This window comes from Diceros bicornis, chromosome 28 (genome assembly GCF_020826845.1).
Source record: "Diceros bicornis minor isolate mBicDic1 chromosome 28, mDicBic1.mat.cur, whole genome shotgun sequence".
NCBI lineage: Eukaryota > Metazoa > Chordata > Mammalia > Perissodactyla > Rhinocerotidae > Diceros > Diceros bicornis.
The window spans coordinates 21,503,371-21,519,271 of record NC_080767.1 but is presented as its reverse complement, the minus strand read 5'-3'; the positions used below and the strand labels follow the sequence as shown (position 1 = coordinate 21,519,271).

Here is a 15,901-nt window from a genome sequence, read left to right as displayed (position 1 = left end):
GGCAAAACTAATGCTCAGCTATTAAGGGGTAGTGCTGAGATTTGAACTCAGGCAGGCTGACTGATTTCTGAACCCATGCCTCTAAACTTCCTTGCTACGCTGTTTTCCTGGTCTTCCACTGCTGGGTCTAAGAAAGTGGGGAAATCGGGGGTCGAGTGAGAGACTGCTGTTTCAATTCTCAGGAAACGTCCATGCTATTTTATTTATAAAGAATGAGACAACAGATTGGTAGATAAGAGCTTATTGCAGCTGTAAATCTTTTTTGACACAACTGAAATCACATGCATGGATTCTGTATTTCTTAGGTCCTAGTGTTCATTTCTGGATTGCCCAAACTCAGGAAGATGGTCAGGTGCTTGTCAAGAGATACTGACCTTATCCAAAGGAGCGGACGTTTCATTTTCCTGAAAGCTGGAGTAATGGTAATCAGAAGACAATAAAAATATACTTACGATTGTTTGGATAGCCAGCCCTGGTGGTCTAGTGGTTAAAACACAGCAGTCTCATTGCTGCAGTGAGTTCCTGATCCCGTCGGGGAACCACACCACCCGTTTGTTGTCATACTGTAGCAGCTGCCTGTTGCTGTGACACTGAAAGCTATGCCACCAGCATTTCAAATACCAGCAGGGTCACCCAAGGTGGATAGGATTCTGTGGAACTTCCAAACTAAGACAGACTAGGAAGAAGGACCTGGCCACTTGCTCCTGAACAAACTGGTCACGAAAACCCTGTGAATAGCAGTGGAGTGTTGTCTGATACAACACCAGAAGGTGAGAGGATGGTGCAAAAAGACGGAGCAGGGTTCTGCTCTGCTGTCCACAGGGGCACCAGGAGTTGGAATTGACTCGACGGCACTAACAGCAAGTGGCTTGGATGCCTCTTATGTGCTGGATGCTTTATACATATTGCTCCTAATTCAAATAGGTACTATTATTGCCTTTTTATAAATGAGAAAAGTAAGGCTTAGGGATTATTAAAATAACTTGCCTAAGGTCACACTCCTAGTACGTGGTGGAGCCAGGATTCAAACCCAAGTATGCCTGACTCCCAAGTCTCTGCTCATCATACTACACTATGGAAGGGAGCAGCAGTGGTGCTAAATGGCAAGATGCCCACGTAGGGGCTGGTAGGAAGGGCACATAACACCTGCATCCTGGCATTACCAAAGGGACAGGCAGGGTTAATGCTCATCTCAAGGCTTGGCAGTGAAGTTCCTAGAGGCCCAACTCAGGGCCTCTTGCCTGACAGTATAAATACAAGGAAGGGATTATGATATGACAAGTTAGCTTTTAAATTCAGGAATCCTTGGTATACTCAGATATTTGCTGCTTCATGAAGACCCTGTCTCCTTTGCAAAAGGTCATGCAGATCTTCTGGCATGTACTAGCTTATCATTTTAAGTAGAGGAGTAGAGTGAGATGAAAACAGAGATCATGCCACCTAAAAGACTGACATCTTAAAAACTGATGGTAATGGCCACACTCTATGTGGACAATGAAGAGACCACTTACTCTGATATCATTCTGTGTAGAAAGACATACATAGGGGGCTGGCCCTGTGGCCTAGCGGTTAGGTGCGCGCGCTCTGCTGCTGGCAGCCCGAGTTCGGATCCTGGGTGGGTACTGAGGCACCGCTTGTCAGGCCATGCTGTGGCAGCGTCCCATATAAAGTGGAGGAAGATAGGCACAGAGGTTAGCCCAGGGCCAGTCTTCCTCAGCAAAAAAGAGGAGGATTGGCATGGATGTTAGCTCAGGGCCGATCTTCCTCACAAAAAAAAAAAAAGACATACATAGAATCACAAAATCAAAATATTTATTTTGTTCTTTTGTACATGACACTGTTAAAACATTCCTACTACAGCAATACTGCTCTCCAGGAGCTTACAATCTAAAGCAGTCAACATTAATTGTAGACTCAGTGATTAAGGCATAATATCAAGTGCAGACTTTGTATCTTTAGATGTATCTTCTAAAAGCAGCAGCCAGAGAGGGCAGGATCAAAATTAAATGACATGAAAGTGTACCCTCTGCTCCCTCTCCTTATAAGGAACCCCTTGTGGCTAGAATCCAAGACCAGTGCCCCACAGCTTGCAAGGGAATTCCAGACAACCCTACCATAGAGGTAGTGAAGAAACCTTAATCTCTAACTCCCTGGTGGACACAAAGGATTCTCTGTTTGTGGGCAATGGGGGGCTTAGTGTTCCTGTAGCATAGACTGGAGACAGCACCTGAGATTCTGTAACTCTGCAGATGGTACTAGGTAGCTCTTTACCAAGCCTTGTAGAAATTCCAGCCGGACAGTTGCTCCTCGAACCATGCTTAAGGTCTCTATCAAGTATTACAACTTCTGGTTGGTATCTATATCTGCTGCATAGCAATATCCATTGCATCAGGAGGGCTAGGGAGACTTAATAAACTAGATCTATGGGATAAAAGACTGAAAGAAAGAGAAAAGCAGAGCAGAACAAGGGGCCAAAGAAATGGGGATACGGGCTTCTAATGTGAACAGGGAAAGAGGAAAAGAGAAATCTGATTCAAAAGGAACAAAGAAGTCAGGCTCAATTCCAAATGAACACAGACACAGAAATGAAAGTCAACAAGATCATTATATTAGCACAATCCAAGAGCGCAAGAAAGATAGAATTTAAGCTTTAATTTTTTTTCTCCTTCACTAGCTTCCTCCTTTGGCAAGCTAGTTTAAGAACTGCGGGATTCAGGTTTGTCATGAGATTCTGTCTTGAGTACCTGAAGACTTATGCCAAACTGATGTTTCTGAGTTTCAAATTCATACCATTTTGTCTTAACTGGCCTTGATTTTTCTTACCTTACTGATAACTTCCTGTACCTGAAAGGGTCTTTTGTAGCAGCTCATGCTAAGATTTCTAGAGAGGACCAGGGTCACTACTAAACATTGATTCTTATTATTCTCATGGTTTTATTATTCCTTGGTTTCTGAGACAATAACAGGCTATTTACCTTAATGTTGGACTCTGTCAGTACCTGTCATTCACGCTGCTCATGCTAAGTGTTAGCATTACAAGGGCTTGGAATGAGAGAAAAGCACAAAACTCGAAATGTTGGTTCTTAGATTTTAACCTCAATCCAGTAGGCTCATAACCCTCCCTTGGTTCAAAGCCATGGAAGTACACACTCCTCGCTCTCCAAATAGTTAATGGGCACCCATAGAGAAAGCACAAACTTCAAAACCACAACAGAGGCCAACAGGATAGCTGTGTCGTGTCTCCTCTGCCCTGAGGCACGACTGGAGTCTAGCACCAAGGAGGGCAGGATTTAACAGACCAGCACAGGAAGAGTCACTTTACAGAGGTAGTTTGGGCTGGGAACAAGACTGCAGTGTAGACTAACAACCAAATAGAATAAAAATCCAATGTGATTCTTCAATGAGAAAAGAGCTTTTGGCCACCTGTGATCTAATTAAGCCCCCAAGAGTAACAAAGATGGGCATGCAGAGGATGAGGATCTGCCTGGTGTGGGCATGGAGTTTGAGGGCTGAGGAAAATCTAGCCGTCAGCAGACCATACCCTAAGCCTCTCTAAAGAGAGGGCTGGACTTTTGCCCTTCTGGCCCATGACTGGCTGATTTACACTGCAGATCAAAGGTCTTTTCAATCTCAAGCTACTTTGAAGAAACCACAGATCCATTAAAATAAGAGCTAGTGATTTCATCCATGCTGTTTGGCTACAGCCCTTTGTGCACGTGTGCTTGGGCACACATACATCCAGTTGGGGCTGAATCAATGCTTGTGGAATGATTAAGTATTGACCAGCAGCATTCAGTATATGAGTTAAGCCCAGACATAGCACCTACTGATAGCAATTCCAATTCCATGCCCAGTACCAGGAAGCTCACCCACCAGGTGAGCTCCCTTAGTTTAAAGCAGAGATTCTCAAAGTGTGGTCCCCTGACCATCAGCAGGAGCATCACCTGGGAACTGGTTAAAAATGCCAATTGTGGGGTTCTGGTTTGAGGGCGAGCAACCAGTGTTTTAACAAATGCTTCAGGTGATTCTGATGCATGCTAAAGTTTGAAAACTACTGGTTTAGAGGCAGTCACATGAAAACAATTAATGGGAGGAAATGAGTCAAACTCTTTCGCTTCATTCAGCTGTGACAAACCAAGGTAGCAAGTCGGAATGTCAACCGTTTTGTTTTAAAATATCTATTTCTATTTTCTCAAATTGTCATCTTTTTTTTGATTGACAAGTTCATTCTAATGAAATGTTAAGTGGGAACACAAGTTGAGGAGTCAGCCACCCAAGAATGCACATTTCTGCAAGCTCCAGGCCTGTATTTAGTCTCAAACCACCCCTCTGCCCACTACAAAGATTTCAGTGTAACACATCACACCTCAGGAAAGGCACAATGTATTTGCCACTCATTGAGTCCAAAGACCCGGAATTTATTTTTTAACGGTAAGCATGGGTTCTGGGTTTAGTTAGGCAAGAATTTCCCTCAGCTGCTGTCAATCCTGGCTGAAGTTAATCCCTCTCCTTCACTGACCCAGGAAAAACACACCAAATTCACATATTGTCTGTTAAAAAAATGAAAACAGAAGTCTAAAAGAGGAATCAGGTGATCAAGCCATTGAATAGAAAGCTACTTGGATTAGACAAGAACTTATAACTTGGATCTAAGGCGATGGGGGAGGACAGGACATCTCATGTGTGGGTTCACCTCAAGAGAAATGAGAATCGCAGTTCATTAGGGAAAGAGGGAGGTTACCAGTTTAGCTCAGAGACTGTAAGCTAAACCTCTGTTGAGCAGATATGTGTGTGTGTGTGTGTGTGTGTGTGTGCGTGCGTGCGTGTGTAAGGAGATAAGGAGCGAGAAGGGAAGATTGGAGTAGGAATCATGTCTTCCAGCCTTGAACTGCTTCCCACTGCAATCGATAAGGCCACACCACAGAGTTTGATGTTAATGGCAATGCTCTGTGATATCCACAACCACCGCCTTCTTCCAGCTGAAGAAAAAGTATCCTGTGCCGGCCCCTGCTGCTACAGCAATGCAGAGGTACCCATTGTAGGTCATGAAGATGAGCATGAGGAAGTAGCTGACGACCACCTGGATGATATGCAGCACTGTCTGCAGGAGGTGAGGAAAGCTCAGCATCTGTTGCCTGGAGAGCAAACAGGGACACAACAATCAGGGACCCCTAGGAGTGTTCAGGCAGCTCGGCAGGTCAGGAGACAGGGGGAACAGTCGTAGTCATGAGCTCAACTTGAGCCGGACTCCCTCACAGCCACCATGGCAACTCGTGGGCACTTGTGTGTACGTATGTTGTTTATTGATCCCTGGAAATAAAACATGGTAGGGCTGTCAGGTTTATAAACATTGGCCAGATAGGATTATATGTCAGCAGGAGGGACCCTCTTTGGGAAAAGGGGAGAGGAAGGAGGAGTGATCTCCTGACTTACCTCCATTTTGTATCCTGAAAGCGAAGCCCTAAGCCCTCTCATACGTATTTGCCTGAACATTTTCAGGCCTTCCACCTTGTCAAAGTTTACATTCTAAAACAATGGAAATAGAATCAAGGGTTGGGTGGTGTAGTAGAAAGCACTTTATTAGGGATCAGGAGACCTGGCTATCACTTCTGTCACTTACTAGTTCTGTCACCTTAGGTAAGTCACAAACTATTTGGGCCTCAATAAGCTCATTGATACAATGGGAATAAACAGTATCGTGCTTACTTGAAAGTAGGATATTGGTCTATAGGATTCCTTGAACACCAATTTAGTTTTAAGATGTACATTTCTATTAAAACTGAATCTCAAAACGCATTTGCCAATCTGTGGGAAAAACCAATAGTCATCCAAGTACTTTCTTAGATGGAATACAGACATTTGTACAGTCTTATATTGTAAACAAAATGAGACTAGAGCTGGGTAGGCACAATTTTTTACAGAAAGGAATCAATTGGATTCTGCCATTCTTCTATACCCTGACCTAAATTTCTTTAATTTTTATTTTTTTTATTTTTTCCCCCCAAAGCCCCAGTAGATAGTTGTATGTCATAGCTGCACCGCCTTCTAGTTGCTGTATGTGGGATGCGGCCCCAGCACGGCTGGAGAAGCGGCGTGTCGGTACACGCCCGGGATCCGAACCCGGGCCGCCAGCAGTGGAACGCGCTCACTTAACCGCTAAGCCACGGGGCCGGCCCCTAAATTTCTTTTCTTAACTTGTTTATTATTATTTTGGCAAATATTTTAAAATACAGATGTCTTACGTTCTTCCAAATTGACCAATACTTAAAACTCAGAATAAATGTCATGTTTGCAGAAGGGTTCCTATTATTCCTCCTTTGGCCTACTCATGACCCACAACCCCAAGCCTCCAGAGACAGTGTTTTTTTTTAAAAAAATATTTTTTTAAATGTATTTATTTATTCATTTAGTGTGTTTGTGTGTGTGTGAGGAAGATCAGCCCTGAGCTAACATCCATTGTCAATCCTCCTCTTCTTGCTGAGGAAGACTGGCCCTGAGCTAACATCCGTGCCCATCTTTATACGGGGTGCCGCCACAGCATGGCCTGACAAGCGGTGTGTTGGTGTGCGCCTGGGATTGGAACCCGGGCCGCCAGCAGTGGAGCGCACGCACTTAACCGCTATGCCATGGGGCCAGCCCCCCACCCAATTTTTTTTTAATTGATGTCTTAACAGGTTATAACATTGTGAAATTTTAGTTGTACATTATTGTTTGGGAGTCACTGTATAAATGCCTCCCTTCACCCCTTGTGCCCACCCCCCAACCCCCTTGCCCCTGGTAACCACCGAACAGTTCTCTCTGTCCGTGTGTTAGTTTATCTTCCACTTATGAGTGAAATCATGCGGTGATTGTCTTTCTCTCTCTGGCTTATTTTGCTTAACATAATACCCTCCAGGTCCATCCATGTTGTTGCAAATGGGACGGTTTTGTCTCCCAAGACAGTTTTGATCAAGGTCATATAGAATCACTAACTCAAGAGGAGGCTGTTGCTAGTAAGATAGCTGCTTTGCTGCTTAACTAATCTAGCTCTCCAGAACTTCCAACTTGATCTGTTTGATCTTCTTACCCAACAGTTTTGTGTGTCTCCATAAGTGTAGTACCATTTGGTCCTGGGACAGGCATGGAATTGTAGCGAATGCTGACTTGTGACTTGCGCAGCAGGCTCTCTCGGCCTATCTTGAGTCCTTCATAGAACACTGCTAGTAAAAACACTGCCACGAAAGCTCCAGCCATTTCTAAATAGGGAAGGAAAAGATGGTGGTACTGTCAAACAAGCAAAGTCCTTAGCTGGTGTGCTGTCCAAGCTAGAAAGACAACACAGAAAAAGTGCTACTCTCAATTTCTGAATTCATTATATTGTTACCTCTTCACTTGTACAGAGAGAAGAGAACAGCTAAGATGGTGTTAGTGAAAACCATTGCCTCCACTGAAGAACATATTCAATTTCTGGTTAAGATACAAAAAATTATCTGAACAACAATAACCTTTTGGTCTGGTTGCTTGATGTCATTAAATTAGCTTGTTAATTGAAACACACAATGTAGAATATGCAAAAGAGGAATAAAACGACTTATTTTTGAGTGCTATTTCTTGAACAGGCATTTCGACTCTAAGTTTTTCACACTGCAAAGTGTTGGTAATGATATGAATGTATTCAAACTGCTGAATTAACACACTACCTAAACTAAATGCTCCCTTTCTTCCCAGAACAAATTCATTTTGTGGATCCAAAGATACATCTGGTGCGCAAAGCAGTCCAATTGACCACTGAGCTTGTGCAATTTGAACTTAAGGGACACCAACATGACCTTATAGACACAAAGAAATGGCTGATTAGTTACAAAAAACTAGGACGGACCCTAAGATCAGCCATGCCAATAATCAGGAATGATGCAGACCACAGTTTGGTAAGTTAGAAAGAGCACTGGCGTAGGCAGATCTAGAAGGTCTGGGTCTCTGTCCTAGCTCTGACATACTAACTCTATGTGATTTAGGGCTAATCGTTTTGCTATTTGAGGTTTAATTTATCCGTAAAATGGAAGGATTGTACTAGATCAATAGTTTTTAACCTAAGGTTATTTTGTGGTATGTAATATAAAATGCTTATGTCATTCGAACTTGACTCGAGTCTTACGTCCAGGACCAAAAACTTATCAGACAAGGAAACACTCTGGAAAAGGATGAAAAGAAATGGATTACAAAAGACTCTTATCTGGTATCTAAATTATTTTTCAGAAACCCTAAAACATACACGTTATTTAAGGGAGGTTTACTGTAGGACCAAAATAAGCATTGTGTATCCTTACCTTCCAGGTAGGAAACAGGAAGCAAAATGGTTATGTATCATAACTATAATGATTCAGTAATCATGGCAGAAAGAGGTGCTGGGTTTCCAGATTCTTTGTCACTGTCTCTCATGTGACTGTTACCTTCAAACACCACCTGATGGCTTACTCACCTCCAGCTGTATTGATCACCAAACCAGAAAACAATAGTTCCACATTCCGAAAGCCAAAGTAGAAGGTCATAGGCTGCCAGAAAACCAAACCAAGACAATTAGAGACAATTAAAGATTCTCACTGAGAATTTTAGGTAAAGAAGCTTAGCACATTTAAAAGTAGCTGATCTGGATAATGAGAGACACTGAAGTGGGAGGCTTTCTTCCTTATTTTAGCATTCCTACCACAGATACTCTCCACTAGTACTCTCCTTTGCCCCCACCATCGACTTTTGTATTTTTCTCTTTCCTACACAAAGCATAAAGACCACAACTTAATTCAGGAAAGGGTCAACTTTGAAAGAAAGCAATAGAGAAGAAAGAAGCCTAGAAATCTTGGTTCTGGTTCTGGCATGGCTCTGTAATTAATCTGCCACATGATCTTGGGCAAATTATTTGATTTGTCTCGGTCTTAGTTTTTCCTCATCAGTAAACTGAGCTCTAAAGACAACCTTCCAGTCCTAAAATTCAATTATTTCTATTACCCAAGTGGGTGAGAGAGGGCTTGGGCTGCCCCTCCTGTGGCACTCACCATCATCATCATATGGTCCATGCTCTCGTCATGGGAGTGGGAGGCTGAAGTGGCCGAGTGATGGTGAGCAGGTGCCGTGGTAGTGTTGTGGTCCATATGGTTCATCTCCATGTGGTGAGAATGGTCCATTTTTCCAGGAAAAGTTGAGTCAGCAGAAGATTCTTGTAAGAAAAAGAATTATATATAATAACTTAAGGAAATAAAATCTTAATTCTTGATAAATACTTTGTCAATGTGGGATTTCATCCAATGAATGAACACTCTCCTAGCACCTTTACTCAGAATTATTCTTCATAATCTACAGATGGAGAGAGAAATAACTGTGCAAATAGGGATCACTTTTGGAGACTGTGGCGGAAGGGATTTACACTTAGGGTTTCAGAAACCTAACCCTCATTCTGCAGAATCGTTACTTTAATAGATATGTTTAATGTATGTTCAAATTTAGATATGAGATAAGGAGAAGAAAAGTAGCTTCTTTGGGTTGCAGGAAATAGACAATCTGTAATAATGGACAAATTGATGCCATTAATGAAATTTAACTGCTCTAAGGCTTTCTAATCATAAATGTCAGTAGATAAAAAGTACTTCAGACGATTCACCTAATTGGATGGCCTGTGTGTGTTCAATCAGAATATTAAGAACACAATTTCACATATAGGACAACTAGCCTTCAGCTAATTTAAATTTGAATAAAAGGTCTATTGCTGCCCTAGGCAAGCAGTGTGCTCAGAATTTAGATACAACATCAGTCCTAGCAGGGCATTAGAGCTGAGAACACTGAAAACAAGGTATAAATTGGATATTCTATATTAAATTAAGTCTAGACTACTGCATATTCAGCCTTGTATCTTTACTACCACATCACCGCTTTACTGCAAAAGTCCATCTGGCACATAAACCAAGGAGCAAAAACTCCTGTAGCTGGGGTGAGGGTGAGGAGAGGAAAGGTGGGGAGGGTGGAGAGGGAGGTCTTGCTGGACTCTCTTTGTGTGTCCCTCAACTCCAATTTGTGCAGGAAAGAGTGCCTGGGAAATTCCAAGCAGGTATTCCATGTTCAAAAGCCTCAGGGTGCCTTTCATTATACTTTCAATTGATAAATATTTCTGAAGCTATACTACATGCCCAACTCTGAGCTGAGTGCTAGGAATTCAACAGGGAATAAGACACACAAGGCACCTGATGGAGAAACAAACAATAAAGTAAACAGAACAATTTCATAGTGTGATTAGTGCTGTGAAGGAAATAAACAGGGGACTAGGACAGCATTACTAAGAGGTGGAGAAGAGTTATATTTTAGAAAATTTACGTAGATACAGGGAGTCATGTATGTCTAACTCAAAAGCACAAATATTCCGCCGTCTATTTTCCCCTCTTCAACTCCTATCCCATGATTCTAGGACAGCAAGAACCTTAAGAAATAGGTTCTTATTTCCAGAAAAGGACAACGTAAAGCATCAGTTAGGAATAACCAAAGTTCAACTTTGAATTTAAGTAACTCTCATGCCAGATACTACATTACTTAATAATTATTGAGCTTGAAAGTCTGGTCTTATTAATACTATTGCCATAAAAGATTGGTGGTACCAAGAGATATGTAACAAGATCTTTGTCCGCAAAGTTTTTATAGTAAACAGTAAAAAATAGAATACACACAAAAATAATCAACAAGAGAGCGCACACACAGTTTCAGTGATGGGACAAACGGTAAATGGGCAGCAGTTTCCAGACAAAGAATCATGGTAGGATGGAGAGATCACTGGTATCAGAGTGATTATAAATTATGATTTTGAACCAAGCAAATTAAGTAAAATAAGAATGAAAAGACTTTTGCCAGCCAGGAAGACTGCTGACACATCCTCATAAAGAGACTGAAGTAGAAGTCACAAATTTTGTTCTCTTCCAAAAACAGTCTGAAAAGTGATTATAGCATAAGAAAACCATAAAGGATAATTTCATTCCATAACATGAATCTTGGCCATAGATTCAGTGAATATTTGCAGAGTGCCTTCTGGCATAAGAGACTGAGAGAGAGACAGAGATGAACCAGACACAGTGTCTTTCCTCGGAGGCTTCAGGGCTAAAAGCTAAAAGGGGAAAGTGAACAGTCACAATTTTCATTTGGGGGCATAGGATAACATGTAAAGGACAGTTTAAAAAGCAAGAACATAGGGCCGGCCCCGTGGCTTGGCGGTTAAGTGTGTGCGCTCCGCTGCTGGTGGCCCGGGTTCGGATCCTGGGTGCGCACCGACGCACCACTTCTCCGGCCATGCTGAGGCCGTGTCCCACATGCAGCAACTAGAACAATGTGCAGCTATGACATGCAACTATCTACTGGGGCTTTGGGGGGAAATAAATAAATAAATAAAATCTTAAAAAAAAAAAAAAAAAAAAAAGCAAGAACATAGCACCACAAACTACCTAATATTTGTACCTTTGATTTCTTTGAGGAACTTCTACATATTCTTCCCATCAACGTTTTCTGAAGACCCACAAGTTCCCAATTGTTCAGGAGCTTCATTATCAACTAGAGACACCTGCTCAATGAAGCTGTGATTTCAAATCTCTTCAGACATACAGTGACCCAGTAATTCAGACGTCCACATCTCAAGAATGCCTTTCAAAGTACGCACCTGTTTTGAAGTGCCGTCTTTGTAGGATATATTTCACATTCAAATACACTCGGAAATAGAGCAGGAATAGAATCTACTTCCCTTCATTGTCAGTGGACAATGGATTTCTCATATCGGAATCCTATGCAAAGCTTGCCCAATGGTATATGAATAGGAAGGTACAAATCTGGTGGAAATTAACATACACACATCCACTGTTTGCACAAACTCAAACCAATCCTGGCAAGTTCTTATGCTCACTAAAAGTCTTGTGCTGGGAAAAATCCCATGGGAATATGCCAGACTCAAATGATACCAAAAAAGGAAAAACTAAAAAATTTATTATTAAAGCATAATAATAAATTTCTCTTCCTACTTGATTTTTCAGTGATGAGCCATACGTATTTGGATAACTCATCTTCTAAAAGCAATCAAACACACCCAACCCATTCCCTCCAGAAGAGAAATCCTACTTATAGGAGGTAAACTGGCAGTTGGTTAGTGTTAGTTTGTTTCCTTCGGTAGCTTTAATCTAAGATCCAAGCCCAGCTTCTTCCAGAATAAAAATGGGTACTGAAGCAAGAATAAATCAAAGAATACCAACACAGCAATACTGTTTGCTGTCTCAATTTGTAATCTGAAGAAAATGGTTTAATCATGAGCTGTGCTGTTCTTTCTTTGGTTTATTCAAGTTTCTCTAAACTCCACAGCCAACTTTAACTACTTGCTCTCCAAGAACTGTTTTCTCTAATTTAGCTCCACCCCACTGTCTCTAAGAACTGGGTTCAAGGTCCACAAAGTAGCTGAATCAAGTTTCTTGACTTGTAAAGCAATTATCATTAATGGAACTTGTGGAAAAGTTAGTAATGATGAGTGATAGGTGGAACTTTAGGAAAATTTTTGTATTTACCAATTCACTGGATTTCTGGTTTTAGGACAATCTACATCCATGTTAATTCCAAGAACTCCTGTTCTTGTTTAAAATCTCCACCATTCACTTTTCTTCTTATCCTCATTCTTCCATTTCATTAAATTTACAAATTATTTATAAAGAAGAATACTAACAAAAAAAAATCTGAGAATATAACTCAAGGATAGAACTGAAAAACAAACAACAAGAAAATCTTAGGATTCCTAACTTTCGATCTATGATAAACTCTACCTACAATATTTTATTTACCAAGCTGAGTTTATAATTAGGTGGAAAGATCAGGAATACTGTACTTTCATTAAAATTTTTGCCAATTCAGGCAAATTAGTTTTATCTAACAGAATCCAAGGGGTACCCATAATGGAGAAGTGCCTTTGCATTAGACAATGGAGTCATGAGCTTAACTACGTAGCTGGAGAACATCTGCCAAAGAATGTGGAAGGCGCTCTGACTGCATAACCTGGGAAAGTTCCTTAGCCTCTCTGGAGCTGGTTTCCGGCCAGAAGAAGACCCGTTGGAGGGCTGCTGGGAGGAGGAAACGAGACGACAGACATAAAGCATTTGGCAAAGTGCCTGACAAAGCTATCATCATTATGTGGACTATGAGGGGATAAAATACCTTAGATAGGGGAAAATTCAGTGAATGAACTTTGTGGGAGAAAACATTAATCACAATATTAGCTTTCTGTTTGCTTCTCTCCTACGAAGTATTCTAAATTTATTTATTTATTTTTTCCCCCAAAGCCCCAGTAGATAGTTGTATGTCATAGCTGCACATCCTTCTAGTTGCTGTATGTGGGATGCCGCCTCAGCATGGCCGGAGAAGCGGTGCGTCGGTGTGCGCCGGGGATCCGAACCCGGGCCGCCAGCAGCGTGCGCGCACTTAACCACTAAGCCATGGGGCCGGCCCTCCTACGAAGCATTCTAGCCAAGCCCACTTTCAAGCCCCTTTCTGCATATCCTGTCTCCAAACTGAGACCACGAAGTGGCTATCAACACTTATGTGGATAGTTCATAATAGCTCCTTCTTCTATCGTAGAAAACACATGTATCTTTAAAGAAATACAAGAGAACTGGTCCAGGAATTGATTACAGAAAAAAATCAAGCATGAGTTTCTATGAACTTAGTTCAGATAAAATAGTTAAGAAGTTTCTTTTTTTTTTGTGAGGGAGATCAGCCCTGAGCTAACATCCAATGCTGATCTTCCTCTTTTTTTTTGCCGAGAAAGACTGGCCCTGACCTGACATCTGTGCCCATCTTCCTCTACTTTATATGGGATGCCGCCACAGCATGTCATGACAAGCGGTTCGTCGGTGCGTGCCTGGGATCTGAACCTGTGAACCCTGGGCTGCCAAAGCAGAGCACGCACTTAACTGCTTGCGCCACTGGGCCAGCCCCAAGAAGTTTATTTCTCAGGAAGGCTTTACACTATTCAGTTTCTAGGGTACCTATATGCCAACCTGTTTCTATTGCCCTGAATACTATTAGATATGAGAAATGAAATGACACATTCTACGTTGGATGTCATATAGCTTTGCATATCTTTCTGTTCTCCTCTTTCCCCCATTTATTTATTTATTTTGTGAGGAAGATCAGCCCTGAGCTAACATCCACGCCAATCCTCCTCTTTTTTGCTGAGGAAGACTGGCCCTGAGCTAACATCTATTGTCAATCCTCCTCTTTTTCCCTTTTTCTCAACAAAGCCCCAGTAGATAGTTGTATGTCATAGTTGCACATCCTTTCTAGTTGCTGTATGTGGGACGCCACCTGAGCATGGCCGGACAAGCGGTGCGTCTGTGCGTGCCCGGGATCCGAACCGGGGCAGCCAGTATCGGAGCGCATGCACTTAACCGCTAAGCCACGGGGCTGGCCCCATCCTCTTTCCCCCATTTAATAAAGACGGTGTGGTGTTTATACAAATAGGTTTCAAAACTTCCTTGTATTCAAGGGTCTAATTCTTTCGCAGTCTACTTCTGAGGGTCATCACAAAAGAAGTTTCCTCTATTCCTGCCCCACTCCACCAACACAAACACATTGTAAAACTTAACTAGAGGGCCAGATTCTTTGCAAAATAAACATGATTTTTATGGACAGAAGTTAGGAAATTAGCGAGAAGGCTAAATTATGATGCCCATTCCGAGTTTTAGCACTAACCTTACTTCTAATAGGTTTAGTCTGAACTTCAAATTCTATTCTATTTTCCTGGTATTGCACAACAATGGATAAGAAACAATAATCCATGGGGACTATAAAGATTAGAACCCACAAAAAGACTACACAGAAGTGGTCATACATCTGCCACATGGGCCCTCATCTCCAGCTCAGACAGATGTAATCTGGAGCCTCAGACAATTCTTTCCGAGACTGCCTGTAGTCTTTCCTGACTTCCATGATAAGGAAGATTAGAAGAAAGTTTTTATTCTTAAAACGATTAGGGTCATGTTTCTTTTTAGATTTTTAAAAAAGTAAACGAAGAGAAATCTATCCAGTCGCTCTTCTGCTTTCTGCAGTCGTTATTTATGACTGGTGACTTACAAGCTTTTGGCAACCACAGATACGGGAAATTCAAGGTCAAAGACAGCAGACTACCATAAACAGGGATTCATGCTTATGGACTATGTTCACACGATCAAGCACCCAGTTTAATTGGACTAATCCTGCCTTTTGATGACCTGTACAGGGTTAGTAGATAATCTGAGAAATGGCTCTGGCTTTGTTTCAAGTGACCCTATAAAGTGAACTTTAAAATTCTCTTGATGGCTTTATGAATTCCACACTTACGCAGTCCTTTCGGGGTGGGTGGTGGTAAAGGAGATGTAGGAGTAAAGGGGAGATACTGCAATAATAAATAGGGCTTAGGGGCCTCTCCATAACTTGGCATTCCAGGCCAATATACTGGAGTTGTTTAGAAAAAACATAGAAGCTTCCAGTAAACAGGACGGAGAAATACAACTTGATGAATATATAGTGGCAAGACCCTTCCCCTTGAAGGCTATGATATTGTTCTACTCATCCCCTAGGCCCTGGCCTCACATTCCTACTTCAAATTGACTGGCAGAAATGTCGTCATAATTATATGAATATAACACACACCCCTTTGGATATTTTAGCCGCCTTTCCTTGGCCTGTGTCCTTCTTGACGTGCAGTGATCATAAGGATACTTAATTTTGCCAGTTTCATTTACAAAGGGTATTAGACTCGAGCAAATCAGGTTTACACAGGTTCTCAGCCAGAACTGGCAAAAACTTATGACTCCCGAAGTTCTGCCGTATCATTGTACTAAAACAGTCAGTAAAATGATGCAATGGAGGTAGAGAGAAGATAGGT

At 41.8% G+C, this 15,901-nt stretch overlaps 1 protein-coding gene across 2 annotated transcripts in view; it reads right to left on the bottom strand.

Moving 5' to 3' along the window:
- Window positions 1-3,699: 3,699 nt before the first annotated feature.
- The window catches only part of SLC31A1 (solute carrier family 31 member 1), a 32,844-nt gene continuing 20,642 nt past the window's right edge, over window positions 3,700-15,901 (bottom strand). For both annotated transcript variants that reach the window (XM_058523806.1, XM_058523807.1), the window contains exons 2-5: window positions 9,030-9,190; window positions 8,459-8,531; window positions 7,067-7,235; window positions 3,700-5,135 (exon numbers count right to left, since the gene is read on the bottom strand). In XM_058523806.1, coding sequence (XP_058379789.1) covers window positions 4,934-5,135; window positions 7,067-7,235; window positions 8,459-8,531; window positions 9,030-9,158 — 573 coding nt within the window. In that variant the 5' untranslated portion in view covers window positions 9,159-9,190 and the 3' untranslated portion in view covers window positions 3,700-4,933. The remainder of the gene's footprint in view (window positions 5,136-7,066; window positions 7,236-8,458; window positions 8,532-9,029; window positions 9,191-15,901) is intronic.